This window comes from Enhydra lutris, unplaced genomic scaffold, assembly GCF_002288905.1.
Source record: "Enhydra lutris kenyoni isolate GAN:26980312 unplaced genomic scaffold, ASM228890v2 scaffoldscaffold86, whole genome shotgun sequence".
Taxonomy (NCBI): Eukaryota; Metazoa; Chordata; class Mammalia; order Carnivora; family Mustelidae; genus Enhydra; species Enhydra lutris.
Window position 1 is genome coordinate 1,888,985 of NW_019154170.1, and position 19,339 is coordinate 1,908,323.

Genomic DNA, 19,339 nt, shown 5'->3' on the forward strand with positions numbered 1-19,339 from the left:
GCCTCTCGTAGACCTGCCAAGAACATTAAGCGAGATAATACTGAACTCTGAGCTCTTAGAAAAGAGCCTGGCACCAGCAAGTCGTCAGTAAAATGTGCTATTATTGTTATTATTATTATACTCTCAGGTTGCCTTCAAGTTCAAGGTCAGCTACAATAAGAAAACCCGTTACCTTGATCTTGGGCCTACTTTGGGCCAGGGAGTGAGCTAAGCTCTTGACTTGTGTATTTCTGTGTGTTTTTAGAACAGTTGGGTCTAGCTTCATCCTCCCCATATTACAGATGAGCAGATCGAGGCCCAGAGAGGTGGATTCACTTGCTCAGGGTCATACAACTTTGGAAGGGGAGGAGCTCCGAATTCAAACTCAGGCCTTGATGATTCTAAAACCAGAACTTTCCACAGCCCCCGGAACCCAGGACTAGGGGCCCAGGCCAGGAGCTCTACAGATTCCTCCTTTTACGGGGGCTTTGAAGGTGGCCCCCGGTAGAAGCTGGGCTACTTTAGGCATCTGAGGTTTTGACCACCCAAGAGAAGTGACATCGGTCCAGCCCAGCCTCCCATAACACAAACAGAAAGACCTAGACCCCCAAAGATGAAATGACAGGGCAACCTTACATTGCCAAGGACTCCAAGGTAGCTGAGCCAAGCCCACTACTGTTGCCCCTGGTATGGGAAATAGCCGTGTGGAGCTTTGCCGGTATGGAGGTGGTTGGACCTACTGGTTAAGAGCCCGGAGCTTGGACTCAGCTGCCTGTTTTCACGCTGTGGCCTTACTGTCACCGTGGACGCCCTCAGCAAGTGATCTGGTGCTTTCTTTCTCAGTGTGCTCTTCCGTAAAGTGGGGAGAGCCAGGTTACTCCTCCCAATGGGCTCGCTATTACTTTAAATTACTGTTCTAATACCGGTCCCCCTAACCCCCATTCCTAGTGGGTAGGGATGGGAGGCACACTCCCTGCCCACACCCCCTACCCCCTCCGCCCTCCCTGGATGGTGCCAGCCCCTCCACTTATGCCCAGGGCGGCCGCCACCGCACAGCGAGGCTACCCTGGTGCGACGGGGGAGTGGTTCGGCAGGTTTTTCCTCTCAGTCTGCCTGCCGCCGTGGGGCAACCAGCTGTCCTCTGCCCGTCTCACCTGGGCTGGGCTGTTCTAGGCTCTCATGCTCCTCTCTGCCAGACTGAGCTGGGGGGCAGTGGCCGCTGCGTCAGGATGCCCAGCATCTTCGCCTACCAGAGCTCCGAGGTGGACTGGTGTGAGAGTAACTTTCAGCACTCGGAGCTGGTGGCCGAGTTCTACAACACGGTGAGGTCCGGGTGGGAGGGCTGGGGGTGACAGTCGTAACAGACCAGGGCTCTGACCCGGCGCCTCCGCATCACCGCTGGGGAATCCTGCTGGAGGATTCACCCCTCTGCGCTTTGGCTCATCTGCTAGGCAAGGAGTGCTAGCTTTCATTCATTCATCTGCGTTTGGCATCAGGCTCTGTGAAAGGTTTTGGAAAGGCAACAGGACCAGGAAAACAGCCAGTCACCCCCCTACCTGCCCACCCTGCCGGAGCAGAGGACACAGATGTGACTCCAGACATTCACAAGCCGGGAGGATGGTGCTGTAATGGGAGTTGCACGGGCAGCCTTGGGGAGCGGGGAGGGTAGAGGTGTGATTTGTGAGCCCATTGCGGGGTGGATCACGAAGGGCTTCCAGGAGGAGGTGACTGTTTCGAGTTTGTTTTCAGCTGTACTCCCAGCCTAGGTTGACCAACTCATTCCAGTTTGCTGGGCACTGTCCTGGTTTTAGAGTTGAAAGTCCCATGTCCTGGGGATCCCCTCAGTTCTGGGCATACCAGCACCGTGGGTCACCCTTCCCCCAGCTCTTGCCATGAGGCCTTGTTGGAAGGGCTCAAAATACTTAAATGGCAGAGGCATTTCAGCAAAGCTTAGAAGACACAAAGCAACCAAAGCTGCATGTGGGCTGTGTTACTACCCCCGTGTGAGGTGCTGGGGAGACTGCCATGAGTGAGGCGGATTGCCCACCTTTCTGGAGCCACTGGCATGGGGGGTGATGCGGGCTGTGGGCTTTGCTCTGTACCTTGCACATAGCGAGGGTGCTCAGTCCACGGTGAGTGATGCCAGCACACCTTTACTGAGTGCTTCTGCGTGGCAGGCGTTGTACTAAATATTTCAGAGGAAAAATCTCAGTTTAATCTTCACAGTGACTTTGGGAATTAGGCACAGTGTATATATTACATAAAGTTAATCCCATTGTCCGGTGAGGAAATGGTCTTCAGGGAGGCTGCAAGATTTATACCAAGGGTCATGCTGGCACTTAGAGCTAGGATTTGAACCTGGTGGTTCCAGGAGATTCTTTTTGGGGGATGGGGAGAGGGAGATCAGTCCTGGGATGTCCTGGTTTCTTTTGCCTTGTTTGGCCCCACTAATTTCCAGAGCCAGGAGGTGGGAGTTTAAGATTCAGGGGTTCCCCGTCGTTTACCTGAATCTTGTTTCTCCTGGGCAGAAATACTGCCTCTGGTCCTTCGTACCCTCACCTGACAAATGGGAGGGGGGCTGAAGGTGCTGATCTCCCCGGCGGAGAAGAGGTTTGAGGTTCTAGGAGTCTTCTTTCTGCAGCCCCTGGCAGTCTACCCCGAGTCAGGAGTCCCCACAAAAGGCACCGAGAGAGGGCTGACCTGGGGCTGGGCTGAGCCTTGAGTCTAGCTATGCTTGACAATGCAAAACGCTCCTCTGTTCAGTCTTCCTTTAGCCTGTCTCCAAATGCAGCAAATGGAGGGACTGGCAGGCTGGCAGACACCCTCTGAGGCTACAGGAGACATGGCCATGACACATGCAAAGCTTCAACCCCATCATCTCCCTGTACCTGCATTTCCAGATACTTATCAAAGAGAAACAGAAGTTTCGCAAGATAGTAGTTATCTTTCCCTGGTGCGAACACACTTGGACATTTCCTCTCCTATTGAAAAGGCTCTTACAAAACAGACCAGGGCACAAGGAATTGGATCCAAGTTATGTTATAAAGGGTCTCCCCAAGATTTTCTCTTCCCAAACACTTCTGAGCATCCCAAACCCATCATCAGAGCTAATAGAGTTGAGGAGTCGGCAAACGTTTGCTGCAAAGGCCAGATAGTAACGATTTTTGGCTCTTTGGGCTGTACAGTCTGTATGGAAATGACTCAGCTCTACCATTACACCTGGAAAGCAGCCACAGATAGTATGGAACAAGCAAATGAGGGTGGCCATGTGCCAATAAAACTTTATTTATGGACACCGAGGCCCACATTTCGCTAACTTTCACGTGTCACAAGATATCATTCTTCTTTTAATTTTTCAACCATTTAAAATGGTAAATGTCGCTCTTGGCTCATAAGCCATACAGAACAGGACAGTGGGCGGATCTGGCACAGGGCCAGAGTTTGCCAGGTTCTGATATTGTATTTGTAATAATCAGCCCCACAGAAAACAATGAGATCTTTCCCTTTCGGCCTCCTCAAATCCGTAATTACAAACGGATTCATGTTGTAGTGAACGGGCACTACGAATGGGCACTCGTATTTTGCGGCTTCCTGCGGGTAATTTGCCAAGTTGCGTGGCGCTGTGGATTCACAAACAGCGCCCCCTCCCCTCCCACTCCGTCACTGTATCTTCAGGAATTCGCATCAAAGAGATAATCCCAATAGAAAACAGAATTTATATATAAAGTGCCATCTGAGTCATCTTTAATGGCCATCAGTAGTGGAATACATAAAAAGGAAGCCATAACATTTCCACCAGCCTGTGTAGGGCTGAACACATTCTGGGCAAATACCGTGCAGCTTTTCAAAGGCACGTTTTGGATCCAGGTATGTAAATGAAGACAAAATACGTAGCAAGAATTTTCTTAAAAAAATAGGTTCATGTTGATCTCATCATGACCCTCCTAGGAGTCAGCTCTCTCTGCAGAAACTTTCACTTTCACAATGCCCTGCTTGCAAGATTCGCTGTCTGGGGTGGGGGGGAAGCAGAGCCCAGCACCACCCGATCAGGGTTTAGAAAAAGGCAGCCCTCTTAGGACTCCGCCCAGGTGTTGACCAGTTTCATCGAGGAGGGCAACGAGGAGTTGGGTTTTGAAAGATGAATAGGAGCTTGCCTGGTAGGATAAGATCGAGGAAAAGGGAGAAGAGAGAAAAAAGGATGTAATGAGTCTTGGAAGTAAAAGAGCCTGCACAATTTGGGAAAGGGAAGTGTGTTCCTGTGGCTAGAGTTATGAGAAGAGATAAAGCTGAACGAGTTTTGAGTGCTGGGTAGGAGTGTTCCAGATATATCCTGTATTTCCTGATGGACTCATTGGACTCATTCATTCATTCAACATCACTGTTATGAACCAACTTGAGCTGATTGATCCTGGGGTCCTGGAGAGACTCAGTGCTCCCCAGATAAGGAAGGGTTCAGAAATAGATCTGACCAGGCCCATGGTTAGCTTGTGGCAGAGGGAGGGCAAAGGGACCAGAATGGGCAGTGGGGAGCCATGGGGATATCATGGGAGGCCTCTGCTCACTGAATGGGGAGGAAAACTCAATGCTTAAAGCATGAGTAAATGTTCTTTCAGGCATATGGAGCAAACGGACCAGCATAAGCCAAGATCTTGGGGTGAGAGAGAACGGCAGACCAAGGAACAGTTGGTGGCTTGAAGCCAGAGCCCCGGTTGCCCATGAAGGAGGAAATGAGGGCGGACAGACAGGTGGAGGAGGTTTCCAGGGGCCACATGGAGAATGCCTGGCAGAGGAACGTGAGATCCGTGGTGAGGGCCCTGGGGAGCCATGGGTGACTTTTGAACAGCAAAGAGTCAATAATGTGGGTTGCAGCTGGGGCACCTGGTTGCTTTCATAGATGGCCCTGGAGAGCCAGGAAGGCATATCCAACAGGAACAGAGGTCAAGGACGTGGGAGGGCCTGGGTCAGGTGGGGTGGAGGAAAAGTCAAGGTGGGGCTGCTCCAGTTTTTGCTTCTGCTGGCATTGGCCTGCTGGCCTCCAGGTGTGGCCTCCTTCTGGGCTGCTGACAACTCAGGAGGGTTTCCAGGGGTGGAGGAAGAAGTGTCAAGGCTCCCTGGTTCTGAGAGACAGCTGAGCTGTGCTGCTGAATTTTTTTCCTGGGGTCTTGCCAAAACTTCAGAAGCTCTGTGTCTCATCCTCTCCAGAAAGTTCCCTCTTGGATGCTTGGATACAGAACAAAGGGGTGGCGTGTTGGGAGTGGGAAATGGCATGGGCAGAGGTGCAGCAGTGGGCATAGTCTGCAGAAGGGGTACGATAGAAGGGACAGAGAGGTTGGAGTGGGAGGTTGTGCAAGGGGGTGTAGTTTGTAACGCCCGTACTTCCCACAGCCTCCCCACATCCTTCTGCCACTGAGCATTCCTGTTGCTGGACTCTGCAGTGTGGGGGTTTCTGTCCCTCTCTCCCTTGAATGCTGTGTGATGCAGGGGGAGAACCTCCCCTCTCTGAGCCCCTGGCTGTGAGTAGCAGGTCTCAGGAGTTCTAAAACCATACCTCTCTCTTCTGCCTTCCTTCTCATCAAATTCACGGCAAAAGCAATTATTTCGGCCCCCCACCCCCTGAAAAATGAGGAGGGCATGGTTTCTGCCCTCAGGGAGGGCAGACCCTATTCATCGAATAATTTCACACCCCAGAGACCGTGCCCATGACACTTCCTGGCCCAGACCCCATAGGTCCCTCTGGACCTCTTTTCTCCTTCAGAAAAAGCCTGCTGGGGATGCCAGAGGGGTCCAGTTTGAAGAGATAATGACCCCTTCATTTTGCTCATGACTCAACAAGAATTGACTGAGTCAGGGACCGTCTCTGTCTTCATTTACCAGGCTCTGGGGATACAGAGGTGACCGAAGCAAAAGAAAACCTCTGCCCTCACGGGGCCGGTGTCCTGGGGGATGGAGGAGACAGACAAAAAACAGAAGTCAGAAGTACAGCGTGCTGGTGGGACAGGGAAGAAAGACTCATTCATTCTTAGGTCCATTCATTTATTCACTCGTATTTACTCAGCAAATATTTACTGAGTACTTACTCAGAAAGGGAAGAGCTGTGAGGTGCTAATATGATTAACCCACAGACCGTAGGGAGGATGAAACTGCTCCTGGGCATCCCAAACGTCCATCATGGATGAATGGGTAGGCACGCTGTCATTCATCCATACAGTGGACTACTACTCAGCCGTAAACAGGAGCGGAGCGCTACACGCTACATCCTAGACGAACCTTGGAAACATGGTGCCAGTCACAGACGGCCACACGCTGTGTGATTCCATCCATATGAAACGCCCAGAAGAGTCAAATCTGTAGAGATAAGAAGCAAATGCATGGTTGCCGGGAGCTGGGGGGAGCGGGGGTGGGGGAGTGACTGCTTATGGGGACAGGGTTTCATTTTGGGGGTGATGAGAATGTTCTGGAATTAAATAGCGGTGATGGTTGCACAACAGCGTGAGGAGTCGATTGAAACCTATTCACTTGCACACTTTGAAAGAGTGAATTTGATTGTATGTGATTTATTTATCAATTTAAAAAACAAATTAAAAAAAAACCTTAATGTTCCTGACGCATCCCAATCACAAAATAAACAAAACAAAATAAACAAAACTACTGCTTTCAGAAGTAAACGCAGCACAGAGATGCGAAAGTGTTTATGTATAATTCTTTTTTTTTTTTTTTTTAACAAATAGCGCTTCTTGTAACCCTCCTAGCAATTTTAGGAAGTAGGCACTCTTATTCTCCCCATTTTTACAAATGGGGAATAAAGGCTCAGAGAGTGTGTGTTTCCTACCCGGGTTGCACAGCATGTAAATCACAAGTGCACAGAGGCTATGTATGCCAGAAGTGCCAGAGTTAAAGCCCGGGCCCCCTGGTCCCAGAGCCTCTAACTTAATTAACCACAGCATTGTGAGGCCACTCACTTACTGGGTGATTAACAATTAATTATGTGTGTTTTTTAATTCATGCAAGTAAGTCCTGTTCGGGGAGGGTCTTCGGCTGGTGCTCCAGCCCCACACCCCGGGCCCTGCACCAGTGTTCTTGTGCACGTGTCGGGGGGATGTGAGGGGGTCCTCGACAGGTGACAGGGCTGGGTGTGCGTGGTGACAGTTCGAGCTTCGGCGGTGGGGAGAAAGCACTCGGGGGCGTTTGGTGATGTTCGTTGATTTGATTGATTTGACAGATTTTTCTTGAGCGTCCAATGCATGCCCAGCAAGGTGGGTGTTGGGGACACAGCCAGAGACAGAACAGGTGTGTATCATCCTCACGGAGGTTGCCGTCCAGTGAGGAGGACAGGGACAACAAAGGAGTCAAGAATGAACCCATGGAATGCACAAGCGAAGGAGTGGATGGGAGACAAGTGTCTGGGCGTGGGGGCAGCTCCAGACCAGGGAAAACGAGAAAGCGGCTCCCTCTCTGCCTTTTCCCAAAGCTGAAATGGGCGGTCAATTCAGTCTGCCTTCCTCCTTTCTCTTCTCTGTCCTTCTCTTCTCTGTTCCTTCTTCCCTTCCTTGCCCCCTAACCTTCTCTCTCTCTCTCTCTCTCTCTCTCTCTCTCTCTCTCTCTCCTTTTCTTCTTCCAGAACTCAGGTACCCAGCCACATCCATTCACCAGACACGCTGCTGGGTATTGGTAAGCCAAAAAGCAAATTATTCCAGAACAACAGCAACCCTGGTTTTCACAGTCGGTAGAGAAGCTGTGGCAGACACACGGGTGCATTGCGAACATGTATTCTCCACGTGCCTTGTTCTCTACCAAAATTCACTGAGCATCTACTGTGTGCCAGACTTGGCTCTAGGCACTGGAGTTTCACAGCAGTGAGCGAAACTCTCCGGCCCCATAGCACTTGCTTCTCTCATCCTTATGGTGATTCTTGGCATTAGAGGAGGAAAATGCAGCACAGAATGCCTCCCAAACCCTGACTGCATAGACCTGGGAAGGCAGACTTTGTTTTGGAGTGCTGCTAGGTCCTTGAGCAGCATGGTAGATACAGAAGGAATGGTTAGTAAGCAAATGGATGGATGGATGGACGGACAGACAGACGGATGGAGGTGAAGGCACCTGCTGGGGCTGGGACCCAGAGAGTCCGGCTCATGATCCTGGGCCAGCACCTCTCTGTCCTGGAAGAGTCTAGGTGGAGCCACTGGTTGGGAAAGGTGGGGGCCCAGCCCCAGAGGCAGGGAGGGAGGCCCCGGCAAGGGGAGGTATCTGATGCTATCTCTGGAGCCATCTGGAGCTCATTAGTCAGAGGCTCTGCCCGTCGCGTTGCCCTCATTCTGCACACTCGGGGGCGTTAGCAAAAACTTCTGTCTTCGTTCTGCTGGCCCCTGAGCTTGAAGCAACTAAACCAAGGATAAGCCTGTGACTCTTATCTCCCACGACACCACCACCGGCAGTAATCCCTTGCTATTTGTTGAGCTATAACCACATCCCTGGCAAGGGAGTCTTTCGATGCCTGGCCTCGTGCATGGCCCTCAACAGCCTCTACACTACCCATCATTGTTCTCTGCCATTTTGCTAATGCAGGAAAGGGAGACCCAGAGACACCAGGCCACACGGCCAGGGAGCAGGAAAGCCTTCTTGTAGCCATTGCTGCCTGTCTACTCCTCTCGTCTTTTAAGGCAGAGGGTAAAAGCAAACTCTGGAGTTCCCCAGGGCTGTGCAACCTCAGAGAAGTCACTCTGCTTCTCTGAGATCCATTGTCAAATAAGAACTAGAAAGTTAGACCTCGTGGGGGGAGATGTGCACGAGGATTGAAAGCAATGTCTATAAAATCATGCTGTCCAAAGGTAAGAAAGTGACAGTCGTAGCACCTTCCATCCGGAACTTTCCAGGTACTACCCCTTCTGCCAAGTGTTTCCATGTGAGTGGTTGGTGAACCACAGAAACCTGCTTCGAGGTCCAGTCAGCAGGAAACGTTTATTGAGCACCTACTATACCCAGTTCCTGAGATTACAGTGGAGAACAGGGTAGACCCAGTGCCTGTTCCCAAAGCCAGCTTTAGTGGGAGAGCAAGGCAGTTTCAGAACAGCTGGAGAAGTGTTAGGATAGAGGGACAGGGCCCAAAAGAAGATCACCCAACCCTGCCTTGTGGGATTGGGAAGGCTTTATCAAAAGGTGATGCCCAGGGGAAAGACCGAGTAGCAGTTGGCCTGGCAAAGAGGGGTAAGTGGGGACAGAGACTGTTTCAGGCAGTGGGAACAGCCTCTGCCAAGTCCTGGAGGTTAAGGGGTGAGAGCAAGTATGGCTCATTTGGGGGAACTGAGTTGTCCCTTCTGCATGGATGATAAAGTTGAAGGTGGAGAGAGGTGAGTTATGGAGGGAGTTCACAAGCCAGGTTTAAGACTTTGCATTTTATTTATGGGAGTCACAGACGTGTTTTCAATGGAGGGTTTAGAGTTTGGGGAACTGGTTGGCTCAGTATCTTCTGCCATACTTGATACGCCCAAGGACTGGTGTTTGTTTGAAGGCAGAGTGAACATCTGATTTGGGATTTTGCCCATTTGGTATCCATGGCACCGTCTTCCCTATGTCTTCCCTATGACAACCAAATGCCCCTTCCCTTCTGGTTATGTTCTCAGTGGGATGGTCAAAGTGCCCCCTGCAACCTCTGGCCAAGGGTGGGCTGTGGCCCAAGCAACATCTCCTGCGTTTGAGATGTATCCTGGGCCTGGATATAACAACTGAACATAATTTTTTTTTTTCCTATTCATGCCCAAAGTTGCTCCCTGAAGAGATTGTCCACTCGAGGCTCAGAGCTGTTCTGGTTTCTGGTGTTCCTTGTTTTCTGCAATTCTTTGGATTAATGAGCTCCCCATAATAAATGACTGAACTGACAAACAAATAAGTAACCATGCACACATTTTTATATTTATGGTATAAGTTTGTTTTCTGTTGCCTGCTACCCCAGAACCCTAACTCATACACCAATGGTGATGATTTTGCTGAATTCAAGCATTAGAAAGCTAGCTTAAGCAAAAACAAAACAAGACAAAAACAAACAAACAAAAAACCCCCAAACCAAACAGGAAGAATGCATTAGATAGGTACTGGGGTATCTTAGAAAATGGAGAGATGAGTTGCTTGGGAGGGCTGGGGTCCACGGCAGGTCTGGAGGATGTAGCACAAGACAGATACCACCCTTGAGTATCTGCCTGTGTTCTCAGCCTTGTCTGTTTGTGGTGACAAAATGGTTGCCATGTCTTAAACATCAGGAAAATATCCCAAGACCTTAGAGTGTTGATAATGGTGCAACTCAATTCTGGTGACTCCCGGGCTCTGTATCTGTTCCAGGTTTCAAATTCCCAGGAAAATCTGATTGGCACAGTTTGGGATAGGTGTCTGCTCCAGTGGGATTGGGTGTCAGGATGCAGACACAGCGTGTTCTCAGGTATCCATTGGGAACAGGTAGATGTGTTTGACATCATCCATTGGTGGGCATCAGACACCTTGGTGTGGAAAGCAAGGACATCGGTGGGATCATGGGCTGCAAAACCAGCTTGCCAAGGGTCCTCAAATTGTGGGAACAGCCCTTGAGCTGGTTCACCATCACCCAAGGAAAGCCATGGGCTTCCCTAGAATCAGAAGGTCTCCTGCCTTGGGACCTTGTCTTGGTGCCCAAGACCTAGGGTCCTAGATGGTGACCTTGTATCAGGTAAATGGTTTCCCCACACTCGCCTCTGTACTCTGTGTTTTCCTTTTTTACTGAAGTGTAGTTGACATGGAATATTATACTAGTTTCGGGGTGCGCCATAATGATTTGACAGTCACATACATTACACAGCGCTCACCACGGTAAGTGTAGTTACCTCCTGTCACGATAAAATGTTATAATGTTATTGACTACACTCCCTATGTTGTGCTTTTCATCCCCATGACTTAACGATTTCATAACCGGAAGTTACACCTCTTCACCCATTTTGCCCATCCCCCACACCTTCCCCTCTGACAACCACCAGTTTGTTCTCTGTATTTATGAGTCTGTTCTGGTTTTTGTTTGTTTGTTCACTGGCTATGTTTTTTAGATTCCACATATAAGTGAAATCATACAGTATTTGTCTTTCTCTGACCTACTTCAGTTGGCGTAATACCCTCTAGGTCCCTTCATATTGTCACAAATGGCAAGATTTCCTGCCTTTTGTGGCTGAGTATTGTTCCACTATACACCACGTCTTCTTCTTCTTTTTAAAAAAGATTTTATTTATTTATTTATTTGACAGAGAGAGACACAGCGAGAGAGGGAACACAAGCAGGGGGAATGGGAGAGGGAGAAGCAGGCCTCCCACGCAATAGGGAGCCCGATGCAGGGCTCGATCCCACAACCCTGGGACCATGACATGAGCCGAAGGCAGATGCTTAAGGGCTGAGCCACCCAGGCACCCCTACACCATGTCTTCTTTAGCCATTCATGTATCGCGGACCCCTGGTTGCTTCCATATCTTGGCTAGTATAAATAAAGCTGCAATAGGGGTGCATATATCCTTACAGATTAGTGTTTTTGTGTTTTGGGAGGGGGCGGGGAGTCAATGCCCAGCAGCAGAATCACTGGATCCTATGGTATTTCTATTCTTAATCTTTTGAGGAACCTCCACCATGGCTACACCAACTTGCATCCCCACTGACAGTACACGAGGGTTTCCCCTTCTCCGCAGTCTTACCCAACACTTGTTATTTCGTCGTCTTCTTTTTTTTCAATACTAGCCATTCTGACTGGTGTGAGGTGATCGCTCCCTGTGGTTTTGACTTGCATTTCCTTGAGCTCTCTGTTTTTGGGTCGGCACCCCTTCAGACTAGGTTTCTGAGAAATAACGGAGCACCCTGGTTAACAGATTACTACTTCACTTTCTAAGATGGGATGAAGGCGATGGAGGAGACATTTACAAGGGGAAGAGTTTATTGGGGGAAAGAAGGTTGTAATTGAGTGAGCAAGCGGCTGACCTCAAGCTGACCGGGAGAACACTTGTTTCTGAGCTCTTGTGAGAGACTTACTGTGGCCCGGACATATCTAGGGGGGAACTTTGAGGGGGCACTGAAGTCCTGTAGCAGCAATCATGGACTCTGAACCCTTGAAATTCTGGTGCACATGTTCTTGTCACCTTAATCATACCCATGGACTGCTGAGGTCTGGGGATCTTTGGGTCAAGAGCATGAAGACGCAAGTGGCATTACAATATGTCACAAATGCAGATATGGTAGGTTAGAGCATTGAATTAACTCGTCACAGTCCATGATGGGGGAGCATGGACCCAATCCCATGTCACTTGGATCCAGAAGACCAGTAACTAGGATGCTTTGGTTTCAAATGAAACAGCCCACTAAAAACAGCTTAAAAAGACAAGATCATATCATCTTATCTTTTGAAATGGAAGTCTAGAGGTAGATGGTTCTGGAAATTTAACTCAGCAGCTCAACATTACCATGCTACAGCTCTGCTGTTCATGAAGCAGTGATTCTTGAAATACTGTCTGTGGACACTGTGGGCTCTCTGAGGCCTTTCAGAGGTTCTTTGAGGTGAAAATTATTTTCATAATAATACAAAGATTTTGTTTGCCTTTCTCACTCTAATTGTCTCACCAGGGTACAATGGAATCTTCTAGTGGTTTTGTGATGAGTGATGACATCATTCCTCAGATGACCAAGGGAACACGTCCTTGTGTAGTCCTGGATTTCAAAAATTTCTCAGTAATACAGTCAATCTTGATAAATGTAGCTCACATTTTTAAATAAAGTAATTATTCATTTGCATTTCTATCCCATTGCTCAGACCAGGTCATGAGGGCACAGTGAGTGGCAAGGAAGGCTGGGAAGTGTAGTCTTTAGTTGTGTAGCTGTGTCTAAAACTTGGGGAGATCCTATTTCTAAAAGGAAAAGGGGGCGGATGTGTGCAGAAGGTTAGTAGATAGTCTGCCACACTCACTGAATGAATGAATGAACTGATGGAATAGGAGATGGAGTAATTAATCTATTGATGACTGGTTGACAAGAGTGACAAACTCTGGGTTGATTAATTGCCTGAAAGGGTTTAGGTGACCAATGGGCTAATAACATAGGGTTGGGCGTGGGGCAGCCCTCCTCTGCCTGTGATTCTGATAACGCCCTCCCCATGTCCTCCTCTTTTCCAGTTCAGCAATGTCACCTTCCTCATCTTTGGGCCTCTCATGATGTTTCTGATGCAACCCTACGCCCAGAAACGCTCCCGCTATGTTTATATCACCTGTGTCCTCTTCATGGTCGTAGGTAGGTGGGGGGGTCTATGACCGTGGGGTGGTAGGGCTGGGGGACCACCCCCTTGACCACCTACCTTTGTTTCTTGCTCCAGGCCTGTTCTCCATGTACTTCCACATGACGCTTAGTTTCCTGGGCCAGCTGCTGGATGAGATCTCTATCCTGTGGCTGCTGGCCAGTGGCTACAGCATATGGATGCCCCGCTGCTACTTTCCCACTTTCCTAGGAGAGAACAGGTGGGGTGGTGGCTGGTCCTCTGTTGATCCCACCAGAGCCCATCTAGGCTCCTGGGTCCACTCCCCGAGTTCACTTGAGGTCCTTGGAATCCCTCCCCTGATCACCCCAGGACTTTCTCCTGACCCTACCTGACTTAACTGGCTTCCAGGGACTCCTCCTTTGAGAGTACTTGGGACCCCCGGAAATCCTCTCCTGATCCTACCTGGATAGTCTGGTACCTTCTCCAGAACCTGTTCGAAGCCAAGAGGGGGTCCCAGGAACCCATACTTAAGCTTACCTGGGACCCAGGGACCTCTCCCCTGAGCCTATCCCTGGGATCCCTGGAACTCTCCTGGGTTCTTCCTGGGCCCCTCTCTTGACCAGAGACCCCTCCAAATCTCTCTCCTGACCCATATGACCTATCAGAGCTTTCTAGGACCCCTCTCTTGATAGGACCTCTATAATTCCTTCCTTCAACCTACCTGGCTCCTCTGAATCCCTTGACTGACCTCACCTGGACCCCGACACTCTCTGCTGATCTGACTAAGCCCCTTGGAGCCCCCCTGAGACCCTCTCATCATCCTACCCACCCCTACCCTTGGGGCCCCCTTCAGACCCTGCCTGAGCCCACCTGGGATGTTTCATCAGACCCTTCTTGGGGCCCTTTGCTGAGCCCACCTGGGACCCTCAAGACTTTTCTCTGAGTCCAGTTGGGCTCCCTGGAACCCCTTCCCTTTGTTCATCTACCTCTGCCACAAGATCTCCTGACCCTGCCTAAACCACCCAGGACACTCCCAGCTGCCATCTGACAGCTGCATCCTTCTTCCCTTAGGCCCCAGTTCATCTGCCTGGTCGTCATCACCACAGTGGTCAGCACCTTCCTGTCCTTCCTGAGGCCTGTGATCAACGCATATGCCCTCAACAGCATTGCTGTGCATATCCTCTACATCGTGTTCCAGGAATACAAGAAGTGGGTGGTGGTTGCAGGTTCCTCCCCGGGAAGGTGGCTCCCATCCCCCTCCAAGTACTTCCCTCACCCCACATTCTCACCAAGTTCCAGGGTTGGAGTTCTCATTGACTCCAGGCTCAAGGGAGAGATGTCCCTTCCCCAAGATCATCTACTAACAAGGGACAGGTTTAGGGTTGGTACCTAAGGCTGAAACCCCAAACGTACATACAAGCAGAGACTGTTGTACCATAAACCTCCGTGTACCCCCTACTGGTCCCAACAACCATCAGCATTTTGCCAACTTGCATTATACATTCTCCCTCAGATTCCATATATGGCGCCCATTAACTTTTCAGGACTTAACTCTCCCAATAAAGAATTATTATTTTTAACCCATACTAGGACTTGGCAGGATAGAGAGAGGTCTCTGAAATGGGGTCATTTGAAGAGACCTGAATAAAAGGGTTATTTACAAAGGAGAGAGCAGGTGTAGGAAAATCACTAGGGATCATTTAGAACCATTGTGCTGATAAGAGTTGGATCCTATGATCATCAGGAGACCTAATGGAGGGAGCAATGGGAGGGAGTGAATGCAAGAGTATGGAAGAAGAGAGCCCCGTGAAGAGGGTCTCCTTAGCAAGAACTGTGACCTCCAGTTGTTGGTGGCAACTAGCTTGCCACATGGAGGAGGCCAGGAGAATAAATAACCATTCTAACCATACTCTCCTCATACCCTTTGGTTTCTTACTGGGGTGCTTCATTGGCCAACCCAACTGGAAACCATTGGCCAACCCAATTGGAAGCCATTGGCTTAACCAACGGGAAACAATTGGCTAATCTAACTGGAAGCCCAAGGACAAAGGAGTCTCTGGCTTCAGTCCACACAGGTCAGCACCCTGCCTCCCCAGTGCACAGGGCAGAATGAAAAGAGGTAGGGAAGGATCTAGAGGGACAGATGGAAGATTGGGAACACTCAGTGCTAATGAAGTAGACCATACCCAGATCACACCACTGTTGTCTCAGTTTCTCAAGATGTTGTCTTCCAACTAGTCCTGTTGAAATTGGGATGTGAACATAGTCTCTTAGGTTTTCTTCATGTTATAGCAGTCTCTCCCTCCCTTCCCTATCTTTGTGCCTCTGATTTGATAACAGAAACTCCATCCTGTAGAACATTCTGGATTTGGCCATCTGCTTCCTGTGGTGTCTTTCATTGCCTGCCTGCCTGCCTTCTTTTCTTTTTTGTATTTCTTGCAAAATAATAGTTAGATCTAGATTTAGGTTTACATATTTTGAGGCCAGAATATTTCATGTGTGGTGCTGGGTGTTTCTTGTTCCATGCCATTAGGACCCCATAATGAGTGGTTTTCCACGTTTAGTGCTTTTAAGGATCAGTGGATTCAGATGGTGTCATCTTCTCACTTTATTGTAAAGTTTTCCACTGACTTTCCACCCAAGGATTTCAGCCACCATTCAGGCTCACACTTCCATCCATGGTTTCATTAGTGGTGGCAAGAGGGTGGTTTGCAGAACCCATTATTCCTTCTGCAATGATTATCCGGAGTTCTTCCATCAAGAAGGACTTCCGCTCGTCCACCTGGAAATACAGTTTGCACAGGAAGGACAGGATGGATAGTTGATTCTTTCCCTTAATTGATCTATTTCCAGAGTAATGAGTTGGGGCCTTAGCCATCTTTAGTAGAGACCAGTGAAATTTTTTTTAAAAAGTATCATTATGAACTCATGGATGTTTATATCTCAGAAGTGTTTCAATCCATTGCAGTCCCCGGGCTATATTTTTAAGTTTTTATTAAGTAGTTACAGACTTATGGCAAGTTGCCAAAATAGTGGAGAGTCTTGGGAATCCTTCATCCAGCTCCCCCCAGCCTCTCCCAATGGAGCATCCTATGTAACCACAGTACAACCTCAAAAGGAGGAAATTGTGGAACAATGCTGTTCACCAGACCCCAGACTCTCAATTCAGATTTCATCTGTCCTTACTCATTATTCTTTTTTGATGTTCAGACTGTCCCATTTTAGAGTAGGGAGCAGACCCCGTGCTTTTAAACACATGGGAGTTATTACCTCATGAATCCCTGATCTGCTCTTTCCTAAAGGATGCTGGGTCAGTTCTGCTGTCGGGGAAACAGATTCTGATCTTGAGTTGTCCCAAGATATGGCCTCCAGAGAATCTGCCCTCCCACATCCGGACATGCCCGTAGCCACACAGACATGAATTCTCGGGCACTGACTCACAGGTGTTCATACACTTGCAGCCCCAGACACAAACAGGGGAGGGCTTGTTGGTTAAGAAGTCTGCAGTCTGACAAACCTGGTTCAGACCCCAGCTCTACCACTTACTGGTCATGGGACCTTGGGTGGGGTTGGAGCACACCTTAATCTCACATGCCTGCTTTCTCCTCTCCAAAATGAGAATAACAGCATTGTCGTGAGGGCCGAGTTTTTATCGGAAGAACTTGTAGAGCCCAGCAAATGTTAGCAATCATCACAAGTGAGGCCCCCTCCCTCTGGTATTCTTGGTCATTTCCTCCTCTCAGCATCATCTCCTTGGATGGAGGAATTTCCCATCAGCCCCTTCAGGCTCTGTGATCCGAGTCAGGCTCTAATCTCCCTCCTTCTCTCCCTAGAACCAGCAATAAGGAGCTTCGGCATATCATGGAGGTCTCCGTGGTTTTATGGGCTTTTGCACTGACCAGCTGGATCAGTGACCGCTTGCTTTGCAGCTTCTGGCAGCAGATCAATTTCTTTTACCTGCACAGCATCTGGTAAGCACCTGCCCTGGGGTATGGGGCACCAGAACCAGACAATCTCAGATGCCAGAGCTTGGAGCAGGAGCCTGGGGGCAGAAAGCAGAGGCACCGATACTGGGGAGGGGTGTGAGTGAGTGTAGGATCTGGTTGCAATTGAGGGTCTGATCCAGAATGTCCCTTTGGATGGTCAGGATCCATGAGAGGTGAGGAGAGGACGTAGGTGGGGGCATCAAGCTAGCTCAGGGGCAGGTCGGCATCTGGTGCCCTCACCGCCTTCTCCCTGCACCCCACAGGCATGTCCTCATCAGTATCACTTTTCCCTATGGCATGGTGACCATGGCCTTAGTGGACGCCAGGTATGAGATGCCGGGTCAAACCCTCAAAGTCCGCTACTGGCCTCGGGACACTTGGCCTGTGGGGCTCCCCTATGTGGAAGTCAATGACAACAAGAGCTGCTGATGCCGGCGAGCTTCTCGACTACCCAAGCACCTGCCAACTCACCTGTGTCTGGAAGAGGGAGGCCTGGGTCAGGAGTCCAAGAGATGCTCATGGTTCTTTCCTCTACCTCCTTTTCTCCATCCTCCTTGTCCTGCATGGCCCTGCCCCAAGACAGGGGATGGACTTCATGAGCCTTCTGCGCAACAGTCTGATGACCCTGGGGGAGCTTCCCTCCACGACCTGCCCTTATTCTCTTTTATTTCCTCCTCTGTGTTCACTTTGTGAGGCTGGCCCACCAGGTGCTGGGATTACCTCTCAGCCACTGGGAATGACTTCAGGCTGTGGCTTGGTGCTTGGGCAACTTCATAAATTGTGACTATCACCCCCACACCCTTTGGACCTGTCTTTGGCCATGCACTGTCCCTGGTACTTGGGGGGCATCCCAGAGAACAGACATGATTTCCAGTCCCTTCATTCTGCACTCACTCGTGAATGCAGAGACCTTGCAAATCCTCTCACACACATGCACCCGCAGACCTCTGGGGCCATCTCACTGGTAGACAATGGAGCAACATGGAGGCCCAGACTGGGCCATCTGGCTGTTGTTGGGACATGGGTACCAGGAGAGGAACTGGGTGGCCTGTATGGGCTTAAAATGAGAGGAGTACAGGAGGATGATTTCTGTGGTAGGTAAGAGTACTGGGCTTGGAGTCAGGCAGACCTATGCTTGACTCCTGCTCGACCATTTCCTAGTGGTATCATCTGGGGGAAGTGATTTTTCCTACCTTCGAAGCCTAAACACTTTGTCTATAATGTGACAATGTTTCTTCCTTCATGGGACTTCTGCATGGACAGAACAAGATCATGTATTAAAAGTGTTTAGCATGGAATCTGGAAAACATCCAACCATCCATCGCCTCGTCCTTTAATCCCTCCCTCCTCCCATCTGTATTCGGCCATCCATTCATGTTCGTTTATCCATCCAAATGATTTAATCATCCTTTCATTCGTCTGTGTTCCCACTCATTTGTTCGTTCGTCTCTTCCACAAATACACATCAAGTTCCTGCTGAATGTCTGAGGCCACCCGCTGGCAATACAAGGCAACAAAGTCAGGCAATGCCCCTGCTCTAATGAGGAGACACGTGTTACACAAATAAAAAGACAAACAAGGCATTTCCAGACACTAATACGTGCTGTAAAAATGATAAAGCAGGTGACGCTTTAGAGAACCATGATGGGGGGAAGCAGCCCTTTCAAATGGTGCTCAGTGGGGGAGTGCAGTTTCCAGATGAACCTTCAACGACAGGAGGAGACCAGCCATACTGAGAGCTGGCTGGGCAAGACCATTCTGGGGAGAGGGAATGGCAGGTGTGAAACTCCCAGGGTGTGGATGAACTGGTGAGACAGAAAGAACCCTCTTTTTTCCCCCCAAGGTTCAGTTAGCCAACGTATGGTACATCACTAGTTTTTGATGTAGCGGTCAGTGATCAGAAAGAACATGCTCGTTGGAACTTAGTAAATGAGGGAGAGTGTAGAGTAAGAGATTTGTAATCTGGGGTCCTGGGATAGGTTTAGGTATCCATGGACCACTTGACATTCTTTGCAAAAGAGGGTTGTCTGGGCATGTCATTGAGATCCCTGGAGTGTGTCACTCCAAACAGAGTAGAGGCTAGCCCATCCGGCCTGCTGGAGAGATGGGGAGATTGAAAGAGGAAAGGCCACTCGTA

The 19,339-nt window shown here is 49.5% G+C and overlaps 1 protein-coding gene across 1 annotated transcript; it reads left to right on the forward strand.

The window, feature by feature from the left end:
- Positions 1-1,208: 1,208 nt before the first annotated feature.
- Positions 1,209-18,781, forward strand: LOC111161901 (alkaline ceramidase 1). Its single transcript, XM_022525970.1, has 6 exons — positions 1,209-1,301; positions 13,137-13,251; positions 13,334-13,475; positions 14,288-14,425; positions 17,050-17,187; positions 17,466-18,781. Exons 1-6 carry the CDS (start codon positions 1,209-1,211, stop codon positions 17,629-17,631), a joined length of 792 nt encoding a protein of 263 aa, XP_022381678.1. The 3' UTR covers positions 17,632-18,781.
- Positions 18,782-19,339: the final 558 nt, after the last annotated feature.